General features: G+C 35.7%; 1 protein-coding gene across 2 annotated transcripts in view; it reads right to left on the minus strand.

The window, feature by feature from the left end:
• Positions 1–26719, minus strand: part of nrm (neuromusculin) — a 428251-nt gene that overhangs the window by 22964 nt on the left and 378568 nt on the right. The window contains exons 15-19 of one of the 2 annotated variants that reach the window (XM_076618030.1): positions 25596–25736; positions 20357–20393; positions 14322–14737; positions 10565–10672; positions 7804–7925 (exon numbers count right to left, since the gene is read on the minus strand). In XM_076618030.1, the coding sequence (XP_076474145.1) occupies positions 7804–7925; positions 10565–10672; positions 14322–14737; positions 20357–20393; positions 25596–25736 (824 nt within the window). The remainder of the gene's footprint in view (positions 1–7803; positions 7926–10564; positions 10673–14321; positions 14738–20356; positions 20394–25595; positions 25737–26719) is intronic. The other variant, XM_076618029.1, reaches the window with a different exon arrangement.

The raw sequence follows: 26719 nt of genomic DNA on the forward strand, positions 1-26719 counted from the left end.
CCGAAAAATGTTTCCGAATGGAAAACGTAGCTATGGAATTACACTCTGCACGTTAAACACCAATCGAGCTTCCCAACGATGTTTATTATAGAAGTTTCATAAAGCATGACCGTGTTTCAGAGTTCTCGCGAAATTACGATACGATTTTAACCCGAACTGTTTCACCTGAGCAAACGGAACTGCAAGTATCGTCAATCTCGATATGTATTATTTCAACATACAATGGTTCACCAAAGTATTTGAACACCATTTATAGATACTCGATGTGTGTAATAAACCTCGAGTATCATCATCATTCCGGTAAAATTTGGAACACGTTTGAAAATTTATATAAAATTTACAAAATATTTAATACGAGTATAGATTTCCCAGAAATTGCAAATGTATTTAAATAATCAATTATCCATTATATTAACAAGCCTCGATATTTAGCGAAGCGGTCTTTAATAATTATTTTATGCCTCAAACGGCCGTGTTATGCCGTATATTTCAAATTATTATATATCAAATTTTATCAATATAATGTTGACAATTGTGTCTTGTTACGGTGCTAATGAAATTTTAATACATTTTATATAACACATTATACAGGGTGGTTGGTAACTGGTGGTACAAGCGGAAAGGGGGTGATTCTACGCGAAAAAAGAAGTCGAAAATATAGAATAATAATTTTTCGTTCGAGGCTTTGTTTTCGAGAAAATCGACTTTGAATTTTCGCTCGGTACGCGTGCACTGTATCACGTCTCGTTATAACGGATCTCACTGTAGATCGTTGTCTCGATGGAAAAATTTAAAAAGAAAAAAAAAATTTTTATTCCATATTTTCGACTTCTTTTTTCGCGTAGAATCACCCCCTTTCCGCTTGTACCACCAGTTACCAACCACCCCGTACAACGCATGTACGTAGATATACGAGTTTCTCATAGTAAACGTTCAGGATACTTTAATGAGTTTATTATTATTTTTCTCCGATGGAATCGATCGAAATTTTCTGCTAATCGATGCACTGTTCTTCGAACGAATTAGTCTCGAGACGCGATTTGGCGACATCCTTTCGACAAGGGAGAAAAGTTCAGAAGCTATTCGCTTGGGAATTGTTGCGCGGCGCCATTTTCTTCGGTCCTCAGATTTCCTCTTTCGCTTTGAGGGCTGCTCGATATAACGAAAAATGAATTGAATAAGTCCGTCGGGGAGAATTCATACTCGAAATGATCAAAGTTATCAGCAGATAGAAACGAGCACAGACGTAATGCTTCCTTATAAATCATCTGTGAGTTTCGTGATGTGAAAGTCAACCTTCCACTAGACAAACTCCTCGTTTTCCCATTTTTTTCTTTTTTCTTTTTTCTCAAAGTAAGATATTTGTCTGTGTTTGAAAGTCACTGAGTTATTTTATATCTTTCGTAGCTTTCATCGGCGTTACAGCTTTCGGATTTCTTTTTAATTCAATTGAATTTTCATTTATCAGACGCAAATCGAAGTTTCGTAATTTATTCGTAATTTCGTAAATTAGTCAACTTACCTGAATTCAAGCAATTTGATATTTTTTCAGCGTATATTTGTTCTTCGTTTGATTTTAAAACGTTCAGTTGAACTACGCTTGTTCACGCTAGTTAAGTTACTTTACGTCGAGTTGCTTGCGTTCAAGTAGCTTGAAACTATTTTATTAACGTGAACTGGCCATTCAACTTTCAACCTTCAAGTGAAGTTGAAAGTATTTTAATTATTTCTTAACTTGAAAGGAACAGCAGTTGTTAGATGAAACAACGTTACTTATGTTTGAAACAAAGTTACTTAGATTCAAAGAACTTCAAGTAATCTTGACTTATTTTTATGAACGCAAAATTAAAGTCAAGTTATTTAAATTTGAACGATTTTAGGCTTAGTGAAAGTTCTACATTATTACACGTAACGTTCACTTGTTACTTTACGATTGAACGCTAATTAGTTTTATAATTTTATCGACCGTAAATGAATTCAGTTCTTCCTTTGTCTTTACATAATGTGGAATATCATTTAATATTACTGTAAATGATTAAAAGGAGATGTTTCAGCTCGATGTACTTCATACCGATTATAATTAAAACAGCTAATTGATGTGGTCAGGCTGAAAGATATTCAGGATTATCACACGCGAACGCATTATTTTAAATACGATAAATATAGATAGATACGAATAGATGTTCTGGTTGCAATTACAGAGTAGTAGTTTAAATACAATAAATTGTAACGATATTACGTTCCTGGTAATTAGTGTATGTTAATTTGCTTTGAAATTCATACTTTCTCCGTGTACGGTATATTCGTTTCACATCATCGATACACGTACGGTTCGGAATGTAAAAAAATCTTTATATTAAAGGATAATATAAACACGATATTTTAAATATGGCAAATATGCTACAGGCAATCTTTTCATGAATTTTGAATACACGAGCGTTCACGGTAATTTACATTGTTCGTTTAAAATAATTTTAACACAAAATCCCCTAAATTTTTCGAATCGCTCAGCTTTATCATTATCTTAATAACGATTATTGAATATACGCTGATCATTCTTATCACGTTATTCATAAGTATGTTTGTGCTTTTGTTATATATTGTATATATTATATAATATATTCTGCTCGAAACGGTACGCGTTTGAAATTATTGAAACATGTTTTGAATCACTGTGTTCAGGCAGTGTTTGACTTGCGATCAAGAATTCCATTGAACGTTCTTTGTTAAAAAAAATATGAGACCCAAAGATCCGGCACAAAGTAAAAGTATTGATCGTTTCAACGAAATCATCTTATTGCATTTTGTCATGACCAAATACGAATAATATAAACGAGCTGGAACCTATCCATTACATTTCGCGTATTCATCGACTGATTCATTTGAAACGAATTTTTACCTTTTCAAATACTCTTCAGCCCCTTTCATCTTCGTGAAACTAATAATTTCACTCCAATTTCATCAACGCGTGAATGGCAAATCGACAGGCAAATAATAATCAGCGATATTGTAGCAGGGTCTGGAAAAGTGGCCATTTCTCGTCATGATATCATTGGATTCAAATAAATAAACATTTGGACGCATGATATAACCATCGATCGATAATTTACGCGTTAATCTGTCGCGGATGGGCGAGTGGTTGCCACGATGAAATATGGATCTCCGACGAACGAGGCGAGGGTAAAAGCTTCCGGAACCAGAAGATACTCGACAAAGGGCCCCTTCTCTAATATCCACACTCTCCTCTGCCTCTTCGCGCTCTCCACTCTTGTCCATACTCAATTACTTCGGATACGAACCGTTCCTGCTTCCGATACGGCCATTACGGGGACACTTGGTTAAATAAGAGAGAATTAACCCCACTTCTGCCATGGCAGACGCTGTAAACTTAGTTCTGTCTGTCGAAGGGTTCCAACCCCTTATACGATTTTGTCCTCGTTCAAGCGCTGTCGCTGATGGGAATGTAGGAAAGCAAATTTTCCAGCCGAGTAATATCGTATCTATTGAGTTACATTTGCATTAAACGATAAGTAGGCTGCGGATTTTCATACGAATTTATATTTTTGTGGACACAATGAAGAAATTAGAACTTAACTTCAATGGAAATTCCTATTGTTTGTTAAAAATTATAACGAGCACTGTACTCTCTTTGGATATTTGTTATATTTTTGTATTTTTCTGTACCGTATAATATTCGCGTGCTGTGCAATTTTTCTATCTCTAAATTTTGCACAAATGCATAAAAAATTGCATGTTACATCTGTATGTTATAAATATTCGCGGTTCTTTCATCATGTACAGTAACGAGCACATACATAAATAAATACAAGTACCTACTTTTGGCAATTTCTTGGTTGTGCATTTCAATTATGTTTTTACCTAAAACGGTATGTATTTTTTCAACGTTTATTATAGTTTCGTGAATAGTTCATTCCATAATAAAATGATACTAGTTTAAATACTTCACGCGAGCTACGAAAACAAAATATTCTTATGTATACACTTTCCACTGTATGTTTTAGCAATTTTATTTTATTTCTTTGTTATTGTATTGCTGTCCTAGGTTGGAAAGGAAAAGATTACTTATTTATGGGGTATCCCATGAAACTGGGTCAAGCCATAGCTTTAAAACGATAGAAGGTAGGAAGATAAAAATTTCACTAGGCAAAATGAAATGGTTTTGAATGATACATTGCGTGGTACATGTATTTGCTACGGAATTGGAAATGTTTTAAAGGTTCCTAGAACACACTTCTTTTAAATAGAATATGTTTCTGTCAAATGGAACAGTGTACCTTTTATACGTCATTTAATACGATACGTTTTACATAGAATTATTATTCTACACAAGAATGAATGTTATCGTTCATATTAGGGAACTGTTATATTAATTAAAAATTTATTCAGAATGTGAAGAATTAATAACGCTGTACTATTAAAAAAAAGTTACTAAATATAATTAACAACTGTTGCGTTAATTACACGATAAACGTAATCGTATTTTTGTCATTTACTTTTATTATGTTGAAATCAAACAATTTGTTTATAGTAGATTACTATACTTGGATCTTAGATTAAAGAGAAAACATTATAATAAATTGTAATCTTTCTCTCTGATAAGCAAACAACGTTTTTTTTAAGTGTCTTTAGCCTCTTAATAACTGTAATTTCACCGAGAAAGTATAGAAATATGTTGCGGAAGAGGCGATTACTCTTTGAGAACTCAAGCAATTGATATTAAATGTACAACGCCTACTATATGCTACTTTAAACAGTTATTTCTTGAAAAAGTTCTGATAGTGTACTCACTTGTTATAGCAGTGATCACGAGTTTTGATTATTCAACAGTTATTCACCTGCGATTTACCATTCTTGATTATAGGTAGAGGCTTAATTCCGTATACTTTTGAAAATATCTGTCTATCATTTGCTATACGATAATGTTTATTACATACAATTTGCTACATGTGACATTATTATATCACTGAATGTTCCCTACTGTTCCACCAAATGCGTACACTGGTGCAAGGTCGATTGCGCATATGCAGGCGTTTCAATGAAAGATTACATTCCCTACAATTCAGGAAGTAGACTGAAATCCATGTGTATATATACAGAATCAGTCGTATAAACAACATCCACATATTTATAAAAATCCCATGTAGTTTAATGCTGCTTCTTAAGTTCAGGTCGGACAACAACAACGTAAAACATGTCGTCAAATATGTAGCATCATCTCGTAAAAAGTTGATGGCTTCTTTCGTATCCTTTTACTTTTCTCACCCTGGGACACTGCATTAGCTGCATCGTTAGACCTTGCGCCCGGTTTGTTATTTAATGCGTGAAACCGATCGATGGTTCGCTCGTTCGTTAACCACATTGTGGGTAAGATAGGTGTGACTAGGTGTCGCGAGTTTGGCGGCTTTAAGTATTAACGTATGGGACAGCGCGTGGAATTTAAGGCTTCCGGGAGGGCCGAAAAAGGAGGTTAAAACGTTACAATATTAAATTGAGCTTCGCTAGCGACTAGGTACGTTGAATTATTCGCCGTTTAATCTTCCAGCTGGCTCGATCTATTTTAATGGCAGATATGCCCGCTATGCTCGATTTTTAATTATTGGTAATATCGGGCACGAGAGGAATTTTTTAATGTATGCGGTCTCGTCTTACGCTATTTATTTAAACGTGAGATATTAAGGCGATTCTGCTTGCTCCTGTTGTCAACGTGTACCTGCTGTTACGTTCTAATATTATACGAGTCTCTCAGGAACCAAACTAATCAACTACACGTTTCATAAATTTCTCAATTTTATTATCCGAGTATAATTTAATTTCTATTATATGTTTAAATATAGTTCGATACTTTCGTTTTATATCCTTCATTGGAAATCTAGCTGCAATTCAATATTCTACTTGGTAGCAATCCACTTCTATTTTAGTTTTAGATATAGTTTCCACTATCTTATATTCTTCACTAAAAACCTGTCTACAACGCACTATTTTGTTTCAAATCGGTCTATCTATACCCATCTATCTATGTTTGGGTTTCATTTACACAGCTGCAAATGGTCCAGTTCCATCTGTTTATTCTGCTATATTCAACCATTTCCTCTAGAATCCAGATCTCGCTCTGAAAGCGAAGTTCGATCAGCAGAAAAGCAGATTCGATCGCTTCTAATCGTCTCCGTGAAAAGGACCATCGTCGAACTAAGTAGAAGTTGAACGCCAGCGATGAGGAGGTAGAACGTTTTCCAACCTTGACTCTCCAATGCTTAAAGGCTCTCTTGCGGGCACAAAGTGCAGTACACCAGGTTCTCTTGTACGCCCAGTGTTTCTGACGTTCTTCGCGTTCCTATTCGGAAAGAGCCGAGGTTCAAACTATCGGTAATCCACCACTCTATATTCGTTATAATGCAATTATTTCACGCTGACTTTCCGGTGACGCGTTTCGCGGCCGAGGGGCTCGAACATCCGGCTGTTCTTGATATTTTCGAGCTTCCTTTTTTCTTTTTTTTTTCATGAAATTATGCTCGTTTTTATTATCGACTTGGTCTTCTTCTCTTGCCTCGACCGTGCTAGTAAAAACATTTATCCTATTACTAGAACCCTTCCAATCGTCTTGTCACATTTTACTGCTCTATCATGGTGTTGGACAAAGTACTTCCTCGTTCTTTCATTATCGTATTTCTAACTTCACGCTGCTAATTGAGAGAAACGCGAGAGGTTAACTCGCTGTCTTTTCTTCCTCTCTGTTCTATTTCAAGTGGCCACGAGTGTACGATCAGGTTAATGTTCAACTGCTGCCAGAACGCTTTGCTTCCAATTAAATAACGACGGTCTAACGTTCGTCGACTATTGTTTAACGGTGAGAGGTTGGTAACGTGAGCTTTCGATCTTGATCAGTTGCTCGTTTCGGCTTCTCACGGTTTGTTTCAGTGGAGGAAAATTAATCAACATACATAGATTGATCAACTTTCATATCTCAATTCGCAGTAGAAAGTTAGAATCGAAACTTGAAATGATAGATTACGATTTGTAACAACGGCGCAGCGATTAAGAGTAATTACTTCCAGGGAAATTTCAGGCGAGTTATAGCGCGTACCACGGGCCTCGATAATAAACGTATAGTTGTCTATTCACGAAACCTATACTTACACGCATGATCCAAGTGTAACGAAATACCTACGGACAATTGACGCGACGTTCTTGTGATCTTGCAGCAACGAGAGCTGCGATTTGCCAAAGTTCTACATATTTCTAATAGCGAGATCGCATTCTCCTGTATGTTGCGTCTTTATTCGACAAGCACAAATCCGTCGTTGTATATCGTCGTATTTATTAATCTACCCTTATCTTCCTCAAACTTCCTTACGTCATCAATGACATTTTGTGAATCGAAACACTTTCAATCCTTTCGCTTAAACAATATCGCGATTAGCTTTAATAAAATCAAAATTAGGTAACTCGAAAGCAAGTAACCCAACTTGATCGAAATTGTTACAATTACCTACGTTCCAACGATATTAGTCGAGGGTTAATTCGATCATGCAAGAGGGTGGTATGTGGTATCATCGCCTGTACTTTGCACTGTGCTTCACCACCAAACGAAAGATCACAAGAATTTCGCATCGTTTATCCATTTTGAATTTTTGAATCTCATATCTAAATTTGCATCTCACCGTTACCAACACGTGGCCGAGTGCAACGTGTATTAAGACAACGAAAGATGAAAAGAAAAAGAAAGGACGATGATCATGCTGAAACGGAAGGATGCTCGTGCACGGATCGATTCTCCATACTGACCTTGTTAGGCGGCGCTTGGATTCCATGGAAGGGTAGATTCTCATAAAACGTCTTCGCCCCGGACTCTGGAAGGCCCTCCGACACGCTGTTCACGTGATTGTTATTCGCAGCTTGATTGGGATCTGTAAGCGCAAACGAAACATGATCTTGCGTAATTAAACGGAGACACGTGACGTGTCGACTGTTCGTGAGAAATCTACGAGAGAAACAGTAGAGAGAGAAAGAGAGAGAGAAACTCGTGTGTGGTCCCTTCTCGAAGAAGGATTCTATAGTGGACTTGTACTTTCAGAGTGAAATAGAAATCTCCGGTGCACGAAGGTAAGAGGCAGAGAGCCAATAGACAGACAAAGGCAACGAGAAACAGAGAATTGATTTGATAAATATTCAGGTGTAATTGCAAATGCTAGAACAAGTGTGAGTGGCTATATCTAGAGCTAAGGAAATTATAACGGGGAATATATGGAGCCTCTTGGTTAGTGTTTCCCCTCTTGTCATTGGATGGTGGAACTTCACCTTAACAGAGACCTAACTATGGTAGTCTGAATTTTGGTCGCAGGTTATTACGTTCTTTCTGCTCTATTGCCACTTTTGTAGTAATTAAATTTAACCCAGAATTCGTCTGTAATTAATATATTTGGTGGTTACTGTCTTGTTTCAAATATGTCGATTAACAAGTTTTCCGAGCAAATTTCTCGTGTGTTATAATCGTCACTGTAATGAACTGGTACTTGGAAGTGATATATCTCGAGTTTTATATTCTTTAAATTTCATTTTACTCGTTTCTTACTACGTATTAATAGTAAATATGTTATAATTTATTTAGTATTTATAGACACATTAACAATATGTCATACTCTAGTTTCAATGTTATCTTATTCGCTTATTATCATACTAACATATTTTATTTATAATAATTGTGAGTTTGTAGATTTCAAATTAAGTCTACTGTTTTTAAATAGACAAACAAAACTCTAGTCATAGACGATTGATCTGTAACGTTTTGAACAGACTGATTGGAATTGTTCTATTAACATAAAAGAACTATCGATTGGAGAAAAATATTACTGTAACTATAATATGCAATTTACAATTTCAACAACGACTGACGTATCTATCACGACGATCGTAATGTTTCAACGACCATCTCGTTGCCGATAACGATAAATTACATAACAATTTCCCGATATAACAAATTAGGACGCTTTACGCAAAGTACTTTCACGCCGCCCGGCACAGAGCTTTAATTACGCAAATAACAATCATCTCGTAGTTATGTATCGTACATAAATACGGTGTCTATGTGTATATACGTTGCGCGTTATTTGCACGCGAATGTTTATACGTACAGGATTTATAACGAATCAACAATGAGATTGAATCGCGTCGATTCCCCTGCAAATATTTTCTTTCTCAATTTCCATCGCAGCTCGAATCGCCGGTAAAAATGTCACGTTGCTCATTTACGTGCACCAAAGCGAGTCACCTCGTCACCCACATATTTTGAAAATACGCGAATCAGATTCGAGATCGTGGAGAAACCCGAGAAGCTGGTTTCATTACGCCGAAAGAGCGTATTGAAACAATAATTTCCACCCAGAGCTCGCTGTATCGGTTTGCTACGTTACAACGATTCCATTATCAAAATGAATCGTTTAATTAAACAGTATAGTGCGTATATACATACATAGAGGATGATTCTGGGATCTGGAACGGACTATAAATTTTTTTCAACCGTAGGCGGGAAATATTCGCCGGATGAAAAATCATTTTCGATAGAACGTTAAATCGCAAAACTTGCAAAGGTGAAACGCAAACAACGAAGACTAATTATTTTTAAATATATTCCACGATTATTTTATTTTATACTACAAAATCTGAAAATTTTTACAAATATCGCAACCAATAGTTGTAATAATGATAATGTATTGTTTTGGTTAAATTTACGTATTCTATACGATATACGTTTAATAATTGTAAAGTTTATATGGTTTCACTGCTTCGAAATTTGTATAAACACTGTATTTGCTAATTGAAGTAATAACATATGACAGTACCTTTCTGCAGCTGAATTTAATTATATAAAATATATATATATGGTTAATAATTATAATATATAATAAACAAGGTTGTTCTAAAATATGTATTCACGTCTGTATGTACAAATGTTTATATGTTGATTTAATGGACTTTGAAAGTTGTTCGAAGCGCGTTGAACTCAATGCCACTTTAATTACAGATCAGTTGAAAGCATTCTATAAATATGAAAGAGAAGGCGAGTCTTCACACGTTTCTTCTTTTCATGTTTTACATTGTGGTTGTTTATAAATTGTGCGCTTGCTTCGCAAGATTGCTGCCGTCAATGTTGAATTTATAACTCTAATCAATATCCGCAACCATGCTCGAAAATTATTGAGTCGATGCACGCAACAATATATTCCAAACGGAAAAGAAATATGTATTTTATGGCTCACCTGTTCTTTCCACATTTTTCTTTTCTGTTATGCTATTTTTTTAATCGTTACGAAGAAGCTGATACTAAAATTTCGTTTTCTGTTTTATTAATCTTTCCACATTTAATAAGCGATTTTTCAATCATTTTCACACGTTTTTAAGTCTCCTGTACGTAGAAACACTGCACCTTGGAAAAATATGCTTGGTCGCGAGAGAATAGGCCGAGGTCGATGGCAAAGGGAAGAAAACCGGTTACAGACTGTTGTTAGATCTCGAATCATGCACATTTCTACGAATTCTTGGTACGTACCTGCGCCTGGTTTCTTTCGCTTACGGGAGATGTTGCCTCGGTTCAATTCGCACGATGATTCTGCATGCAATATCCGCTGCCGCGGCGCTATTCTTTTGTAAGTCACAGCTAAGGGGACACACAAAACACATACAAGAAAGGAAAAAAAAAAGAAAAAACAAGCAACGATACCGAACGAGTGAAGCAATTTTTGTTTCATGCAGCTCGCTGGCGTGCACAACATTTATGAAAAGTAATTATATTATTCTGTAATCACAAATATATCAATTAAGTAATGTCGATTAATTGGATAAAATTTCGGTCTTCAAAATTTTTATAAATTGCATATTTTTAAAGGCTCGATGGAATAATGATACAAATGCGATTGAGAAACGAAAGATATAATGGCTTTAATAAATGAATTAAAGAAACAAGAACTTTAAACACGGATGAATTTTTAATTGTTTGCGAGAACGTATAGCAATCCATTTGGAAGCAAAAATTCGTAGACATTTAAAGAATTAAGATTCGTTCGTAGTATTTTGCCGCTAAACTTTCTCTTTCTAAATTGCATATTTTCTTTTTCGAGGATTGCAAACGTAATTCTATATAGATTCACATCATCGTGACAACATAATTTTGCAAGCAACCTTGCACATCGCGTTTGTTTTTCTTTGTCGAGTAATTAGAAAATTAGAATGAATGTTTAGCTAAATGAAGAGAAAACATGCGAAATAATGTTTCGCGAGAGAATAACATCGCGACACCAACACGTAACGACTAACTAAAAGAAGGTTACTATGAAAACGAAGAACGAAAAACGTAATTCCACTTGTGCCGTGAATTAAAAATGACAAAAATAAAACAGCAGTCTTTTAATTAAAATGTAATTCTTTCGCATCGGTATTTAATTGAAGACACGCAGACTGGAAATTTTTAATTTTTCCAGTACACGTTCCATTCCTGTAGCATTCGCATTTGATACACATGCTGATACAAACGACATTAAACATACTAATTACAGGTAGCAAGCGTTATTACCTTCTTTTACTGCGACGTTTTAATCTAGAATTACGTTTTACGTGCCTCGTTTTTAGTAACACGCGAGCTTGAGTTACAGAAAAATGATATGATTGGTAAACGTACCTTCAAGAACGGATTCCATCCGTGGAATATTATGACGATTAAATTATATTTGATAATCGAGAAAAATTAATACTGCTTTTTAAGCTTCCATGTCTCTATCAGATATTCTATTAATTGGAAATTTCTTTTTAAAACACGCCTACATTTCTCTAGATTTTTATACAGATTTAATATTTAATGGGTGATTCAGTATAATTTTGGGTCATTGTAATTTTAATTTATATTCTATATTTTCCGCGATGAAAACCATCGATGACATTTATTACGTAAAACATAGAATGCAAATTATAATTAAGCAATGTAATTGAAGCATAATTTACATCGTGGCAATCTACATGAAAAATATTAGTGGACATTTTAAGTATTATTAATACATTATTTTAAATATACTTTTGGTACAAATGTGTCATTTTTCTTTCATTTTACTTTTATAACATTTTTTCAAGAAATCCATACTTTGACAGACGCATTTATAAAAAGACTTTCCAATTTTTTTATTTCCTATCGAAATTATCTAATTGCAATGGATAATAGCTAAGAAAAAAATATACCTCTTCTATAAAGAAAGATATCTATGGATACGTCTTTCCCAACGATGGAAATATTCGACGAGCTCTGTAAAGGAAAATATCGTGACGATAAATTTATGGTATTGGTATTATTGAAATATTCAGTTGTAAGTAATTTATTTGCGTTTTGTAGGACATCGAGCAGCTAGAATTTTTCCATCGTTGAGCATTTAACGTTAATGAAACCGTAACGCTTAACAAGAAATATGATGTATTCAATGGTAGGTAGCCTATAGGAGATGTATCGACTGCGCAGTTTTTAATGTTGGCAAATCGGCACGCAAACGTTATACAACTTTTCGTTCGAACGAACATCGAGTCTATTTAACATAGTCGATTCGTTTATCAAATATTCGATACACTTGGGCGAGCACCGCGAAATTGCAGCCCGTAGTTTTAATTAAGCATGGCTGGGTAATTTGCTTAATAAATCGGAATTTGTTGCAATTTCATTGCAAATCCGGATACCTTTAAACTTCTCGCGATTGAAACATCCTATCGCCGGAAACGTAAAGATACTTTCGCAAAAGAGATTTGATTACGGGTTTGAAGCGATTGAAATTCGGATTTTCACGATGATAAAACTTTAGCGCTGCCATTGAGTCGTTACTTTCGAGATACGATCATTGAAATTTTTCACGATTGAATTTATTTTTTATTTCTGTACATAAGCTGATTTGTTATTTAATCAAGTACACGTGTATATGAATTGCTTTCGTCGTACGTTCTTTGTATCTATACTGTCAATGATATTCTCGACACAATGTAACGCACAGTGATAACAGAATGGTGTAATCAAATGTCGGATTATTTATCAAGTATACGTGTACTCGGTGAAATTTTAACGTCACTTTTTAAGCAGTTTTTTTCCTTTTTTAAGCATTTGAAACCTCGATGGAAGTTTAGCATGAACAAATCTAACAAGATCACGGTCCGATCTTCGACACGATTTAAAAAAATGAAACGGATAAAGTAATATCTGGGAGCATTAACGAAGTACGACAGCGCTTTTAAGAGTAATTAGCGGCACAAAGTTAACACACCGGCACAAAGAGAGCTTTATTTCTCGATCCACAGACCTTTAAGCTTCTTGCATTAAATTTACATTTTTACTTCCTAATTTTTCCGCCGTCCTTTACTTCCCAGATATGCTATCCGTCACGGAGCTCCTATCCTTTATAATCGAATTAAGCTTTTCCTCTGGCCACGAAACGGTTAAAACACAGCTGCGTCGTCACGATAAAATTCTCAACGAACCAGTGGCCAACTGATTACCGACCCGCGCAAAAGGATCCAGTGACTCAATAAAGTATTTGAATACTTTCCATAGAAACCTTTAATATATATATTCTATGTATTATATAAAACGTATTAAAACGTATCACACATTGTGCCTACATATTGTACATGTTATATGATAAAACATGTTTCCATTTCACTTACTACGATGAGACACGACTGTTATAATTATATCGATCAAATTTTGACATATTTAGCAGAAATACCAATATAAGCAACCACGAATAACCATCTTGGATTATACAGGGTGGTTGGTAACTGGTGGTACAAGCGGAAAGGGGGTGATTCTACGCGAAAAAACAAGTCGAAAATATAGAATAAAAATATTTCTTTTTTTAATTTTTTTAAAAATCTACAGTGAGATCCGTTATAACGAGACGTGATAAAGTGCACGCGTACCGAGCGAAAATTCAAAGTCGATTTTCTCCAAAACAAAGCCTCGAACGAAAAATTTTTATTCTATATTTTCGACTTCTTTTTTCGCGTAGAATCACCCCCTTTCCGCTTGTACCACCAGTTACCAACCACCCTGTATAATAAGTACGTATAATATACGAATAACGCATAAATTCATTACGATGTTAATAGGATTTCAGAATGTTTCGTACAACGCACATAATATATTTATGAAAGGTTTCTACAAGTGTTCGAATAGTTTTGTGAGTTATTGTACATTCGGGACCCGTTCATCGAAATTCCAAGCGTGCCAACACTAAAGCGACAGTCTCTACACAGTAGGTAACGCGTTTCTTGCGCGGACTCACCTGTTTTCTCTCTGGAAATGCCTGGTAAAGTGGCCTGCTCTTTAAGCTGCACTCCAAACATCGCCTTAATTTTATTAGCTCTGGCAAGCATACCCTCGTCATGCAGACCGGACACGGTCATGCTCCTCTGCGGGTGTTCCTTGCGCCTTCGGAATACTTTGCCACCGGCGACTTTCGCGATCGTCGTCTCGACGATGAAACGATCGGCGATAGTTGGCTCGTCGTTACGTCTGTTCATCAGCTCGTTTCGTAGGGATTCGTTCGCGCGAACGCTCAGACCTGACCGTAGGCTGTGGCTTCGATTGATGTGCACCAATACCCCGGGTTTCAGTGGCCATCTTGGTGCGGCCGTTGGGTGCACCGTTGTTTGAGTTGAATGAGAGGACACCGTTGGACTCGGTGGCCCACCGTCTGGACTGTGTTCGCAACGATCACGTTTTTTTTTCTCACGGTTTCAAAAGCTTGTGTTTATCGTCTAACTGGCTCGAGCTTTATAGTGTTGTGTCCTGATCGTTTCTGTTACCGTCGTAGAGACGAGAATCCTCTAGGAGTCTGATTTATTACAGGCTAAAGGGTCTAGAGGCAAATTGGTCGAAGGTTTTTCTTTGTTCGCGTGTTCTTTGAATCTTTTGCTTTGACTATCTCTCTCTCTTTCTCTTTCTCTCTCTCTCTCTAACATCAGTGAAAATGTTCTTCAATGGTATTTCAATACAGGCAGTTTTTATTAGGGTTGACGAAGATCTAAATAGCTTGGTAATTATTGGATTAGCAACTAAGTCATTATCACCTAATGACAAAATCCGCAATCACTTTGTTGTCAATCGAATAGTAACTGTACAGGACATACGAAAAAAAAGAAATGATCCTATACTACAGAGATTGAGAATTTCTGAAACACTTAGATGTGGATGGTTTTGGTCAATGAAACACGTTCCTAGCATCTATTTCAATTTGTTGCTAGTATTTTTATTGCCAATTTTATTTCAATTTTTATGATCTAGTTTTTGCGAATACGTCTGAGAAACCCAGCTTGTTGTAACAATGAAATCGAAAGGTTAGAATGATATATTTTTTGATCATTGACAGGTTAGATATCATTGAGTTTATTGGTGATGAATTAGGTTAATTTGTTTAGGAATGAAGATTTATTATGTGCGCTTGAATAAGGTGGATGAAATGCATTGTTAGGATTATGGTGTTACATTATTCAGGTTACAGACAGGCAATCTATTACTGGGGTTATCAATTTCACTTGTATAGGATTCTATAGTAATTAATCATTTCAAAGCATCAATTTACCAAAATTAACCGAAATAAGGGCGGGGTATCGTGTAGATAAGGATCGTCGCGACGCATCTTGTTCATTATCTTAGTACGATAATCTCTATTTGCGTCATTATTATTAATTGTAAGAAAGTAATATATAGAAAATTGTTCGTTATTGACAATCGCAAATTGTCACGAATCAGTCTTCCGATTCTCAGAATTTTCAGTTCACTTTCTTCGCTATTTCAGTAGACTAATCTCTGTTTGCGTTGTCATTGTTAATTGCAACAAAATATCTTAAAAATTCTATTCGATCTAATTCAATCTAAGCGTTATTCGTTATCGATAACAGTTTTAATTTACATTGCAAATTATGCTGAATTAATCTGTGTCGTTTTCCTGCCTAGCTTTCACGCGATTTACGAGCTGTTACGCAAAAGTTTCAATTTATTCGAGCACAAAATTCTGGAAAGCGTAAAATGAGGACGAGATGTGCGAATAAAATGGAGAACCAAGAGAATCTCAAAGTATTATCGAACACGTTCACTGTCGCGAGACTAACAATAAGAAGAATTGCGCGTTTTATTGTTGCCTGTTCCGAAATAACACAGAAGGACGTTAACTCCTACTTTTAATCAGATTTGTACGAGACTTTTCCTAAGATACCCGAATTACGCTGGTAACAGGGATAGCCTGGACACAACACCTTGAAAAGGTTAACTTTCTAAGATAACAATTAAATGGACGAAGAATCCTTTTGGTTGCCCCCTCTCTCTCTCTTTCTCTCTCTTTCTTTCTCTGCTTCGCACAAAGTCATCTATCGGACATTACGCGCCGTCTGCACACGTGTCTGCTCTTTCTAACTTTTTAATTAAATTTTCCACCGATCGTTCCACTCCGTTTCAAGCATTTCTCAAATATTTTTTTCACTCCTATCGTATTCGACGTCACGAAAGACACCGGCCACCGACGAATCATTCTGTTACGTGAGATCGCTTTTGATTCGTAATTTTCCCTGCCCTTAATTAACGGTACGTTCCATGAATTATGGATCTATGATCGACGATAATTTCGCGAAGATAACTTTGTATAAAAGTATCGAAAAGAAACATAGATTCTTGAAAATTAATTAATTAAGTAATTAATTAGTAATAATTTATCAATTATTGGTCATTTTTCCTATTATTTTATATGAGATTTTAATATCTAACCGATATCTTTCAGAAATCTAACAATCACGGTATAACGATAAAACCCATACTTTTCCTGCTTAATTAAATAAGGTGTAAATGTAGGTTCTCGTAACAGAAGAGTAGAAAAAACACAAGGATCGTAGATTAAACGCAAAATTTTTTCTAAGTAGAAATTCTAAAAGTTGCGGTATCGTGATGATGTCGATAATAAAATTCGACTTTTTCCCCTTCGTACTTGATGAATTGCATATGCATAGGATATGCGTGGACGCTGGCAATTCATCAAAAGCGTCGTACCAGTGAAATGCCAGTCAATCTTTTTTAATTTGCCGCTGTTTCTACCGGAGATGTACGTCGAATATCGAATTCACCTCGATAGAAAGTGCAGTGGAAATAAAATGAAATTCTGACGATTGTATTGAGAATTTAAAGGAAGACATAATTGTTCCACTCATCTTCCATGAATGTTTCTACGAGCGTTTAATAAAAAGTATCGTTTGCAAGGAATAACGTCTTTAGTATACTTTATATTTTAAACGAGAAGGCAATATTAGTATATCGAATTAATTAATATTATTAGCTAATAAATTATGGTGTAACGACAGTATTGTAGAAAGCGTGTCATAAACATAACAAAATAATTTTCCTACGGGGTTTCCCTTCGATAAATTCTTCTAGCGGAATAAAACGAAACCAGAAAAAATATAATTTCTTCGTATAATCGCGCAGACTCGTTAATTGAATGTACCTTAAAAAAGAAAAACAAAAAGGAAAGAAAGATCAACACCGTGGCACGTTAATTTGATCGCGTGTTTATATCGAAATATCGAGCCGGACGCGGCTATAGTACGCCGTTTAAATATTCACCGGGCGTGGAGTAGCATACGGGGCGTGCCGAAAAATTCGCTGCCGCCAAAAGGATTCTTCGTTTCAAGTCACGATTTGAACGACAGCCAACTCAATAAGAGAGTTTTCTACTCATCGAGCATGCAACCCTTCACCTACCTTTCACCTCCAAAAGTGTCTCCGCGAACCCGATAGAATAGAGGGCTATTGTAACAGAGCGTAATAGAGAGAAAGAAAGGGAGAAAGAGAAACAGAGGCGAAGTAGTAACGACGAAGAGACAGGAAAAGGGCCAGTCAGTATATCTAATCGTCTCTAAATTATGCAATACAACGGGCACAGTGCTACATTCGAATAACAAAGAACTTTGCCACCCTATTCATTTGCACGTGCGACCCTCACCTGACTTACCTCTATGCAGACTTCGACAGTAAACTATTATAAGCCGGAAGTGGTCACTAAATTATGCAACAGGACATGCATTCAGGCGTAGAGGAAGACAAGGGCGGGGGAAAGAGAGGGAGAGAGAGAGGGAGAGAGGGAGAGAGGGAGAAAGACGCAGAGGGTGAGAAGAGGATAGTGGAGGATGAGGAAGGGGCTGGAGAGGACCTTCCTGTGAGATTGGAGATCGGAGACAATCTCGTGCACACTACACATATCACAGTGGTTGCTGTTACATTAACGCACACTAATAAAGACGGTAAGTCATGGCGCTTATAATACGTGCATTCAGCACCACGATACGATTAATATAATATATATATATATATGGCGATAGAGACTCCATTTACGTGATAAACAGTCGTTTAAAGTACTGGAAAAATAGATTACCGTGGTATTGAAGCTTTTGCAGATATGCTGGTATGTGTGTGTGTGTGTATGTGTATAGTAAAAATATTTGGTGATGTACCGTGAAGATTTACAGAAGTGATTTGGTATGTTTGATTAAGTGGAGGGTGAGTGCTGACGTGAAGATTAAGGTGGTTAATATTTGGTGTTTCACTAACAAGAGATCTGAGAATCCTTGCGAAGCTTTTAATATTCAACGAAACATATTTTAAGCTTTGCAGTTGAATTTCAGAGATTACTTGAAAGTTGATGCATTAAGTGGACGGTTCTGTATAAAGAGATCAAATGGAAGTACAAGATACGAGTTCTTTCCTTTTTTCTTTTTTTTACATAAGATTTCGTTTTTACGGTTTGATTAGATCTCAATTCTTTCAATACCTAAGACATTTTCTAGCAGAATTATATTTTATGCGGAGTATTTAATATATTCTCAAGCATGATCGTCAACCCCATTTTTGTTGACAGGAAACATTCATCATTTTTCTTTTAAAAGATACGACGTTCTAAATAAAACAAGATAACAACAACAATGTATTTCACAACTATCCTTAAAGACGATTTTCTCAATAAACAAAGCTTCGTCCAAAAATCCATTTTCAATTCCCAAATTTACTTCACCGCGTAAGTTTTTCTTTTTCACATAAACCGTACAAATTATGAAGAAGATATCCATTTCTCTAGCATCCTATCCATAATCCAAGCTATAAAAAGAGATCCTTCCACTTGATCTAAACGAGAGTTTACAGGATCTCGGTTCGGTATTGCGCGTCACCTGTTAAACCGACGATACGCGAAGCCGATAATTCCATCGATCAATCGTATAACGAGATTTACCTACGTCGGGTTGGTATCCCGGGTTAACAGCCGAGTCCTGGATACGTTAAAACATACGCACACACACCCGCACACACACACGGAAACCTACAATCTATGACGCACCAAACGTGTATACATTGGTTCTCGAAAGTATTTGAATATTTAACATAGAAAACTATCATATTCATATCGTACATGTGAAATAAAATGTTTTGAAATTCTATTTAGCGCTATAGCGAGACATGACTGGCACGATTATAATGGTCAAGTATGAAACCAATTGAAATATATACCGGAGTTACAAGACATTTATCGTAAGGACATATGTATATAGTAAAAGATCAGTACACAGCACGTATAGTCATTTTAAGCGTATAATAAATATCACAAAGGATCGCACTGAATATTTTAATGCTTATTAATGTAACGTAATTTACTAATGATTAATGTAATTTAATTTTTGTAAATAAAATGTTTGAAATGAAATATATACTTGCACTGAATATCCCATAATTTTCATAAATATTTAAAGATTAGTTTCCAACGTACTTTACCAACGTAATCATGACAGTCGAGTCTCGTAACAGTACTAATTACAAGCTATGCAAATATAACATACGTAATACATATATTCATAAAATGTGTCTATCGGAATACTTTCGTGAGCTTGTGTATGCGTTGTGTTCGTGCAGTGTGCCGAATATTCTCCTGAATTATTAGCGTAGCGTTGCGCGTGCAGCCATTTCATAAAGCGAAAAATACATTTTCTTGCCGGTGGAAAGCGGAAGCGCACGTCCCGGCAATATCGCGGCCCTACCGAGGCGAGCATCAAGCGGCCGGAAATTAGGCTAACCTCTCGAAATAACAGGGATCGCTGTTATGCAACGGAAAGACAGCCAAGCCAGCGATTGCGAAACGCATATAACAACAACGAGAATAAGAAAGAAGAGCGATAAGAAAAGAAAAAGGAAGGAGAAAACAGTGAAGAGATAACGTAAGAGAAATTGAAACGGAAGATAGAAAAGAGAAGCGAGAAGTGTTAGGATGCTCTGCGTTTTCGTACTTACTGTTCACGTTCCTCCAGCTCGACCACCCGATTACTGTCTGTGTTTTGTTTAGCAAGTCCAAATTAAAAAAGTAGAGCAGAAAACGAATCAGTTTTTCTGTGTTAGTGAGATACTACCGAAGAACGAGACCCGTGCTGCGCCAACCGGAAATGATGCTTCGTGAGCGCCACCCTGTTTAATCAGAGACGTTCTTTCCGGTTCGAAGTTTACGACGCCGTGAATTTAATTAACGGCGGCTAACTTCCCGAAGAAGAAGATCGCGTTCGAACAGTCCCGAACGCTATTTCATGACCAGAGATTCTTGGCGAATGATTTTTTTTTCTTTTTTTGTTTTTTGGTTGTTGTTCTTTGACCAGTGCAACTTCTAGGACATTTCCATCGGAGAATTTACCATCCATTTCGTTCGTTGTTGCGTGGCGAATTTTATTTGAGGTAGAATGGCGAGATCGAGTTAGATTGGCGAACTTTCAAAATTGGGATATTGGTAATTTCGTTGGTCGAGTTAAGAAAAATTTGCTTTAATGAGATTAGTAATTGGATGTTGGAATTTGGGGTTTTTGGTTGTATGCTGCGACTAATAGAAATTACATCCAGGAAATGATTTCTTCGCCGGACAAATGGTACACATTAGCAATGATAGCGAAATGGGTGTACTAATTCATGACGTAATATCGGGATATAATTCCCATTGGACATAGCTTACATTTGAAAGCCTCAAATTGTATCAATTATGCGAATCCGACGAAAGATTAAACTCGCTAAAATAATTCAGGGCTTTTCTGAAATTCATAGGTTTAAGCAAATGTTAAAGAAGATTTAAAGACACTGTACTTCAATTGTTTTTGCCACTTATCGAATAGTTTTACGGCCGTTTCTCGGAGTAATCTTCCATCTTTCTAGGCAAAATAAATTCTTTCGAATAATTTTTAAACAATGATGTGAAATATTCAGTTTCTCGTCATTAAAAACTTTTCTTCTAACAATTAGAGTCAAATATAGAAAAGTTATATTATATTTATTAATTGAGCTGTTTGTACAAAATTCGACAATTTTTGTTTTATTGGCTTTTCACCAATAGGTAAAATCCAATTCGATTGCTTCGTTAAAAGATTAACATCCAATTACAACCAATGTTCATTGATAGTCAGTATTTTATCATTTAGCAGTGATTCGTAATAAATAATCCTTTTTCAATCTCACCAAATATGCGATAAAGAAGAACGACTGTTGCAAAATGTTGCACATTTTAAAATAACACTTTAATGGTGTAATGGAAGAAACGATTCTCCGATTTTCAGCATTTGTATTTCTATTTTGTTTTCTTTCGTCCATAGAAAATATCGATCTGATTTTATGAACAACGACAGCCAATCCCAGTGATCGCGTATCGAATATAAGATGTATCATTGCATTTTAACGAAATATTATAACGTTGTTTCATCATATAACGATAGATAATTATTATAAGACAATTTGATGGATCGCGACTATCAAAATGAAACTCGCAACGTGCATATTATTCAAAGCATTCTTCTCGTTGACGCATAAAAATTCAGCTGATTAAAATTCCCAGTAATTCGTTCGTTTTAATCGTCCAGCAAAATGAATATCCTTTTTTTCGAAAATATGATAATAAGATTGTAATAAATATGAGACAATGTGATAAATTATTCGTTTCAATATTTTTTATCGATGACATCGTTGACCGAATATATTTTTTGAAAAGCCATATATTTAAGAGAAAAATTTTGCTGTCTCTAAAGATGGTTCGTTCCATATTACACCTTCGTATTAATTAAATTTCTATACTCTTTCCATATATAAACAATACACATAATTAAGCGCATCTTGTGTGTAAGATTGGTTAAAATCAATTTACGTTAAAATTAGTTGCACGAACGAAGAGGATGTAAAAATTATCCACGAAGCAGTTGGTGAAACGCAATGTTTCTTCTTTCGTTAGAATGGCGCAGCACGAGTTCGTACACTTAATAATTTGTATACATGTATGTACTTGTCTTTGCATCCAAATGGGAAATTCGCATTGTCCATCTACCTTATATGATTACGTAACATAATAGACATGCTTTGTTTTCTGTAACTAGCATGAACTATGCGATAATAACAACGCAAAATAATGTATGCAGTGCATGATTTATGCAGGTCTAGTTGCGGTCATTCAATCGTACGAACATTAGTCCAAATCATATACCGTACCCAATAATAATTGTACAATAGAGAAAAGTGAAATTTCATCATTTGGAGCAGCAGATAATATTCGATTTTATATTACTGTATTGTCATCATATTGTAGAACTTGTTGCACTAAAAATCAATTACATATAGAAATATGTATATATATAATTATGACTGTAATTAGGTAAATCTAATTTACAGAATTTTAATAACAAAATTTCGTACATTTTGTGTAATTGGCGTCTTCTTGAGTTTCGAAAATTCTAGTATTCGTGTAATATTAGTCGATTGAATATCTGCAACTAGGTCGGATGGATAGTAATGTAACTTTATACAGGTGAACAACGTCTCGACGTATCGTAAAAAAATACTCTCGACGAGCAAACAGAGTCTTGAATTTTTTGGGCCTAGGCCTTACACGACAACGCCACAACTTCAATTATACAAAATACAGAAGCTAAGAGAACAGAGAAAAAGATAATTTTCTGCTCGACCATCCTTTTTAGATCGGTCGGGCATCTTTACGTTATCTCCTGTTCTTTGCTTCTTTTCTTTCTTTTATTTTCAAACTCAACTCAAGCAAAACATGCAAACTTAGCACGTAGGATTAACTTTGTCAACTCCTGAGAGAAAATTCATACCGTGAAAAAAAGTCGTTGAGTGGTTTCGAAACAATGAAAACACAAGCATCGCGTTTTTAGCGTTCGAGCGTTGCCGATTCCCGATATATCGTGTATATCGTTGTGTGACGAACGCGATGCGTCGATCGTTATGAGCCTCCGTTACTCTCTTTCCATTTTACTCTGGTTAGATTGAACAACGTTGTAAACAGCACGAGTAAAGCGAGCGAATGGATATCAGCGAAACGAGATCTCGTTGCACAAAGAGTAACGTATGGTCTGTTATGCGTACAGTGATTCACGAAAGTACGAGCATGGATTAGCTTTTCTTCTGAAATTCGTGGAAATTCATGAAAAGTACCATTAATTACTTTTCTTTGTAAAACGTGATTTTTCAATATAAAGTTTAAATGCGTCATAAGCAACGATTGAAAATTGCTACGATATTGATTTCGGTTTCTAAGACAGTCGCGTAGAATCTTCGTTTTAAATAATTCGTTATTTAATAATATTATCATGAAATAATAATTCGCGCATTCGAAAATACAACGAAAATATATGATATAGTAGCCGACTGCAAAATTGTTGACGAATGTGTGTTTTCGACGGTATTTCGACGGTATTAAACGACGGTCATTTTCTACGAAACTGAACGTGTTTGGGAACCATAACGGATTCGCGGGTTTTAACATTGCGTGCCGTATCTAGCGTTTTTCTGCTCGACACGGCGTCGGATCTAGCGTTTTTGCTCTCGGTTCCGTCCCGCAGCGAACCCCGTCTCGCTTACTGCTCGTTTCGCCGGCGTTCGGCAACTTTCATGTCGTCACTCGCTCGACAGCCTTCCCATCGTTAACAACACCGAGATCGTAATCGCGCAAGCTGTAAACTACCGAAAAACGTCTTGTAAGCGCATAGTCGGCACAAGCTTTCCCGTTAATCGTCATTCTAGTTGGATTATCAAGATTTCGCGACACGATTCAAATGCGTATAGAGTCATACAGCGAGTTAAAACTATTAAATAAAAAAAAAAAAAAAAGGAAAAGATATCTAGAAAAATTCAAAGTCAAAATTCACGAGGACGTCACACCGTCAACGAGTTGACCGAAATTTTTGACGCATTTTTTTTTCGCGAGAAACGACCCTTATTTTCGGCTTCGGCTACTTCAAAAGGCTGCAGAAGGTGTCGTTCTAACCGAATACTTTGCAGTCTGGATACCATACTAAAGCCAACGATACAAAGGTCTTTTTAATATCTACTTGTAATTTAGAAAAATATACGCGCGTAACGTTCCGATTACGCCCGTGTTACGGTAATTTTTTCTATTTTCACATAAGGAGATTATAAGCAGCAATAATCGATTGCTTCTAATTGCAGATTTACACAGAATGTAACAGGAAAATTTAATCACTGTGACAATGATTCTGGTGATCACTGTATGCATACAGAGAACCGAATCGTGTTGGAAGAAAATTACCGCAACCTGTTATTATCGTTTCCTGCTTTTCTTCCTTTTCTCCAGTTTTTCTTTTTACTTTTTATCCCTATCCCGATAATAACTGTTCTAGAGACGTATGAATTGCACCCCTCGCGAGATGCCACGACGACAAATATGCATTACGTGCTCGCAGTTTTTCAATCCTGACAATGGAACAACGCTACCATGCCAGCGTTAATTACCAACGATTCGATGGTCATTATGAAATTGCATTGTTACCAGTAGCTTCGTAAATTCCCAGCGACGACGTGTACGACTAATTTCGTCGGAACATGTAACGGATAGCTTGTAAAATTGATCCGATAAGTTTGAATTTCGCGAATTATGTATATTATGCAAATTTCCGATGTTTTAGTAAATTTCGTTTATTATGGAAATTCTGTGGGAACAACGGTACGATATTTGTCTCAAAACATTGTCGCTGATGCAACTGCCAGATGATTTAAATAATGCTTATTTGTCGTAGAACAATCTGCAATGTAAATTATGTCATCGTGTTTCAGGTGTGTGCTTGTGTTTATGTGTGCGTGCGTGTTTGTGTGTGTGAAGTGTTCGCCTATCGTGATGATCGTTTGATTTTGAAATGGATTTCTTCGAGATTTTATTGTTCAAATTTTAGGATAAGTTTCAACGATTAATTTTATCCTGATATTATCACAAAGAATAACTAAATTAAAAGACTTGAAAATTTACCAATTTTAGTTATTAAATATTGATTAAGGAATCTCGATTCGACTAATTGCAAGTGTCGTAAATTTCTTTCAACAGCTATATTAATTTTGTATGACGTATTTCTAATTTTTGAACGAGTTTTGTAACATTGTTAGAATCTCGAAGAAAGTCCATTCGATGGCCTACGTCATGCGAATCGTTGTGAACAACAAATCACAATGACAATCACATGGTTAGAAAGAAAGGGCAACTTACATTTCATCTGATTTCGTTTGCGTCGGCAAACGATGAAGATCACCACGCAAATGATGATTATCACAAGTATAAGGACAACTGCGGCAACGATGACTATCAGAAGAAGATTTCCTTCCAGTTGATGCCACCACGGTATATGACCTGAAAATGCGGATCGATTTATCGAAATTAATATTTCGTAGCTCGTGGTTATTCTTGAAATACTTAGAGAACAAAATAAGAAACTTTCTTTTATAACTTTTGACAAAAGTTTTCCTTCCAGAAAACATTGAGATTTTTAAATGGCAGTAGAAAGGACCTACTAGTAGCATCTACTATAACGATTCTTCAAATGAAAAGATTCATATCGGGGCTTATAAATATTTGGAAGAGCAATTTTGAAACTCTGTGATTGAAAATACTAAAAATATCTATCAGAAGTAAAAGCTCTTGAAAGCAATTGAAAGTCTTTTAAAGATTATTATTTAAAAAAACAAACAAAATAAAGAGAAGATAATTTTCAGAAATCTTATTAAATTTTTAAATATCTACATTTCTAAAATTTTCATATTTTCAACTTCCTTAAAACTCGGAGGATCGACAATTTTTCTGCAGATCTTTTAAAAATTTTTCTGTGGGAATACGAGCAACGAGATTTCACGGTAGGCACCGTTTCCTGATTACGAAATAAAACAGTCGGCAGAACGGTTGCAATTCAAATTTCGGCGACAGCTGTGAAATATTATAAATACAGAAAGTAAGACGACCCGTCTCAAGAGAAGCTTTTCATATTTCTGCTTATATTTAATCCATTCCCTTGCTCTATAATATTTTACCAGAAGCTACCTTTATTACGAGAGTTTATGTGCTTATATAGGGTGCTCCATTTTAATCAAATAAACCCGATGAAATATTTTTAGGGCTAAGCAACGCATAAAATTTCTTTTTCTGCCTTGAGGAGAAAACAACATAATCTCGATCGTTTCTTATTCAGCTGATTATTTTCAAATTACATTTAATCTCTTTCTCGACACTTATCGTAGCAAAAATGTGTTTAAAAAGTACTCCACGCGAAGAAATTGTCTCGTTAATAAATTAAGGAACAATATCGTTTTACAGCACAGGATTATATAGTTAATAAAACC

This window comes from Bombus vancouverensis, chromosome 4 (assembly GCF_051014615.1).
Source record: "Bombus vancouverensis nearcticus chromosome 4, iyBomVanc1_principal, whole genome shotgun sequence".
NCBI classification, from domain to species: domain Eukaryota; kingdom Metazoa; phylum Arthropoda; class Insecta; order Hymenoptera; family Apidae; genus Bombus; species Bombus vancouverensis.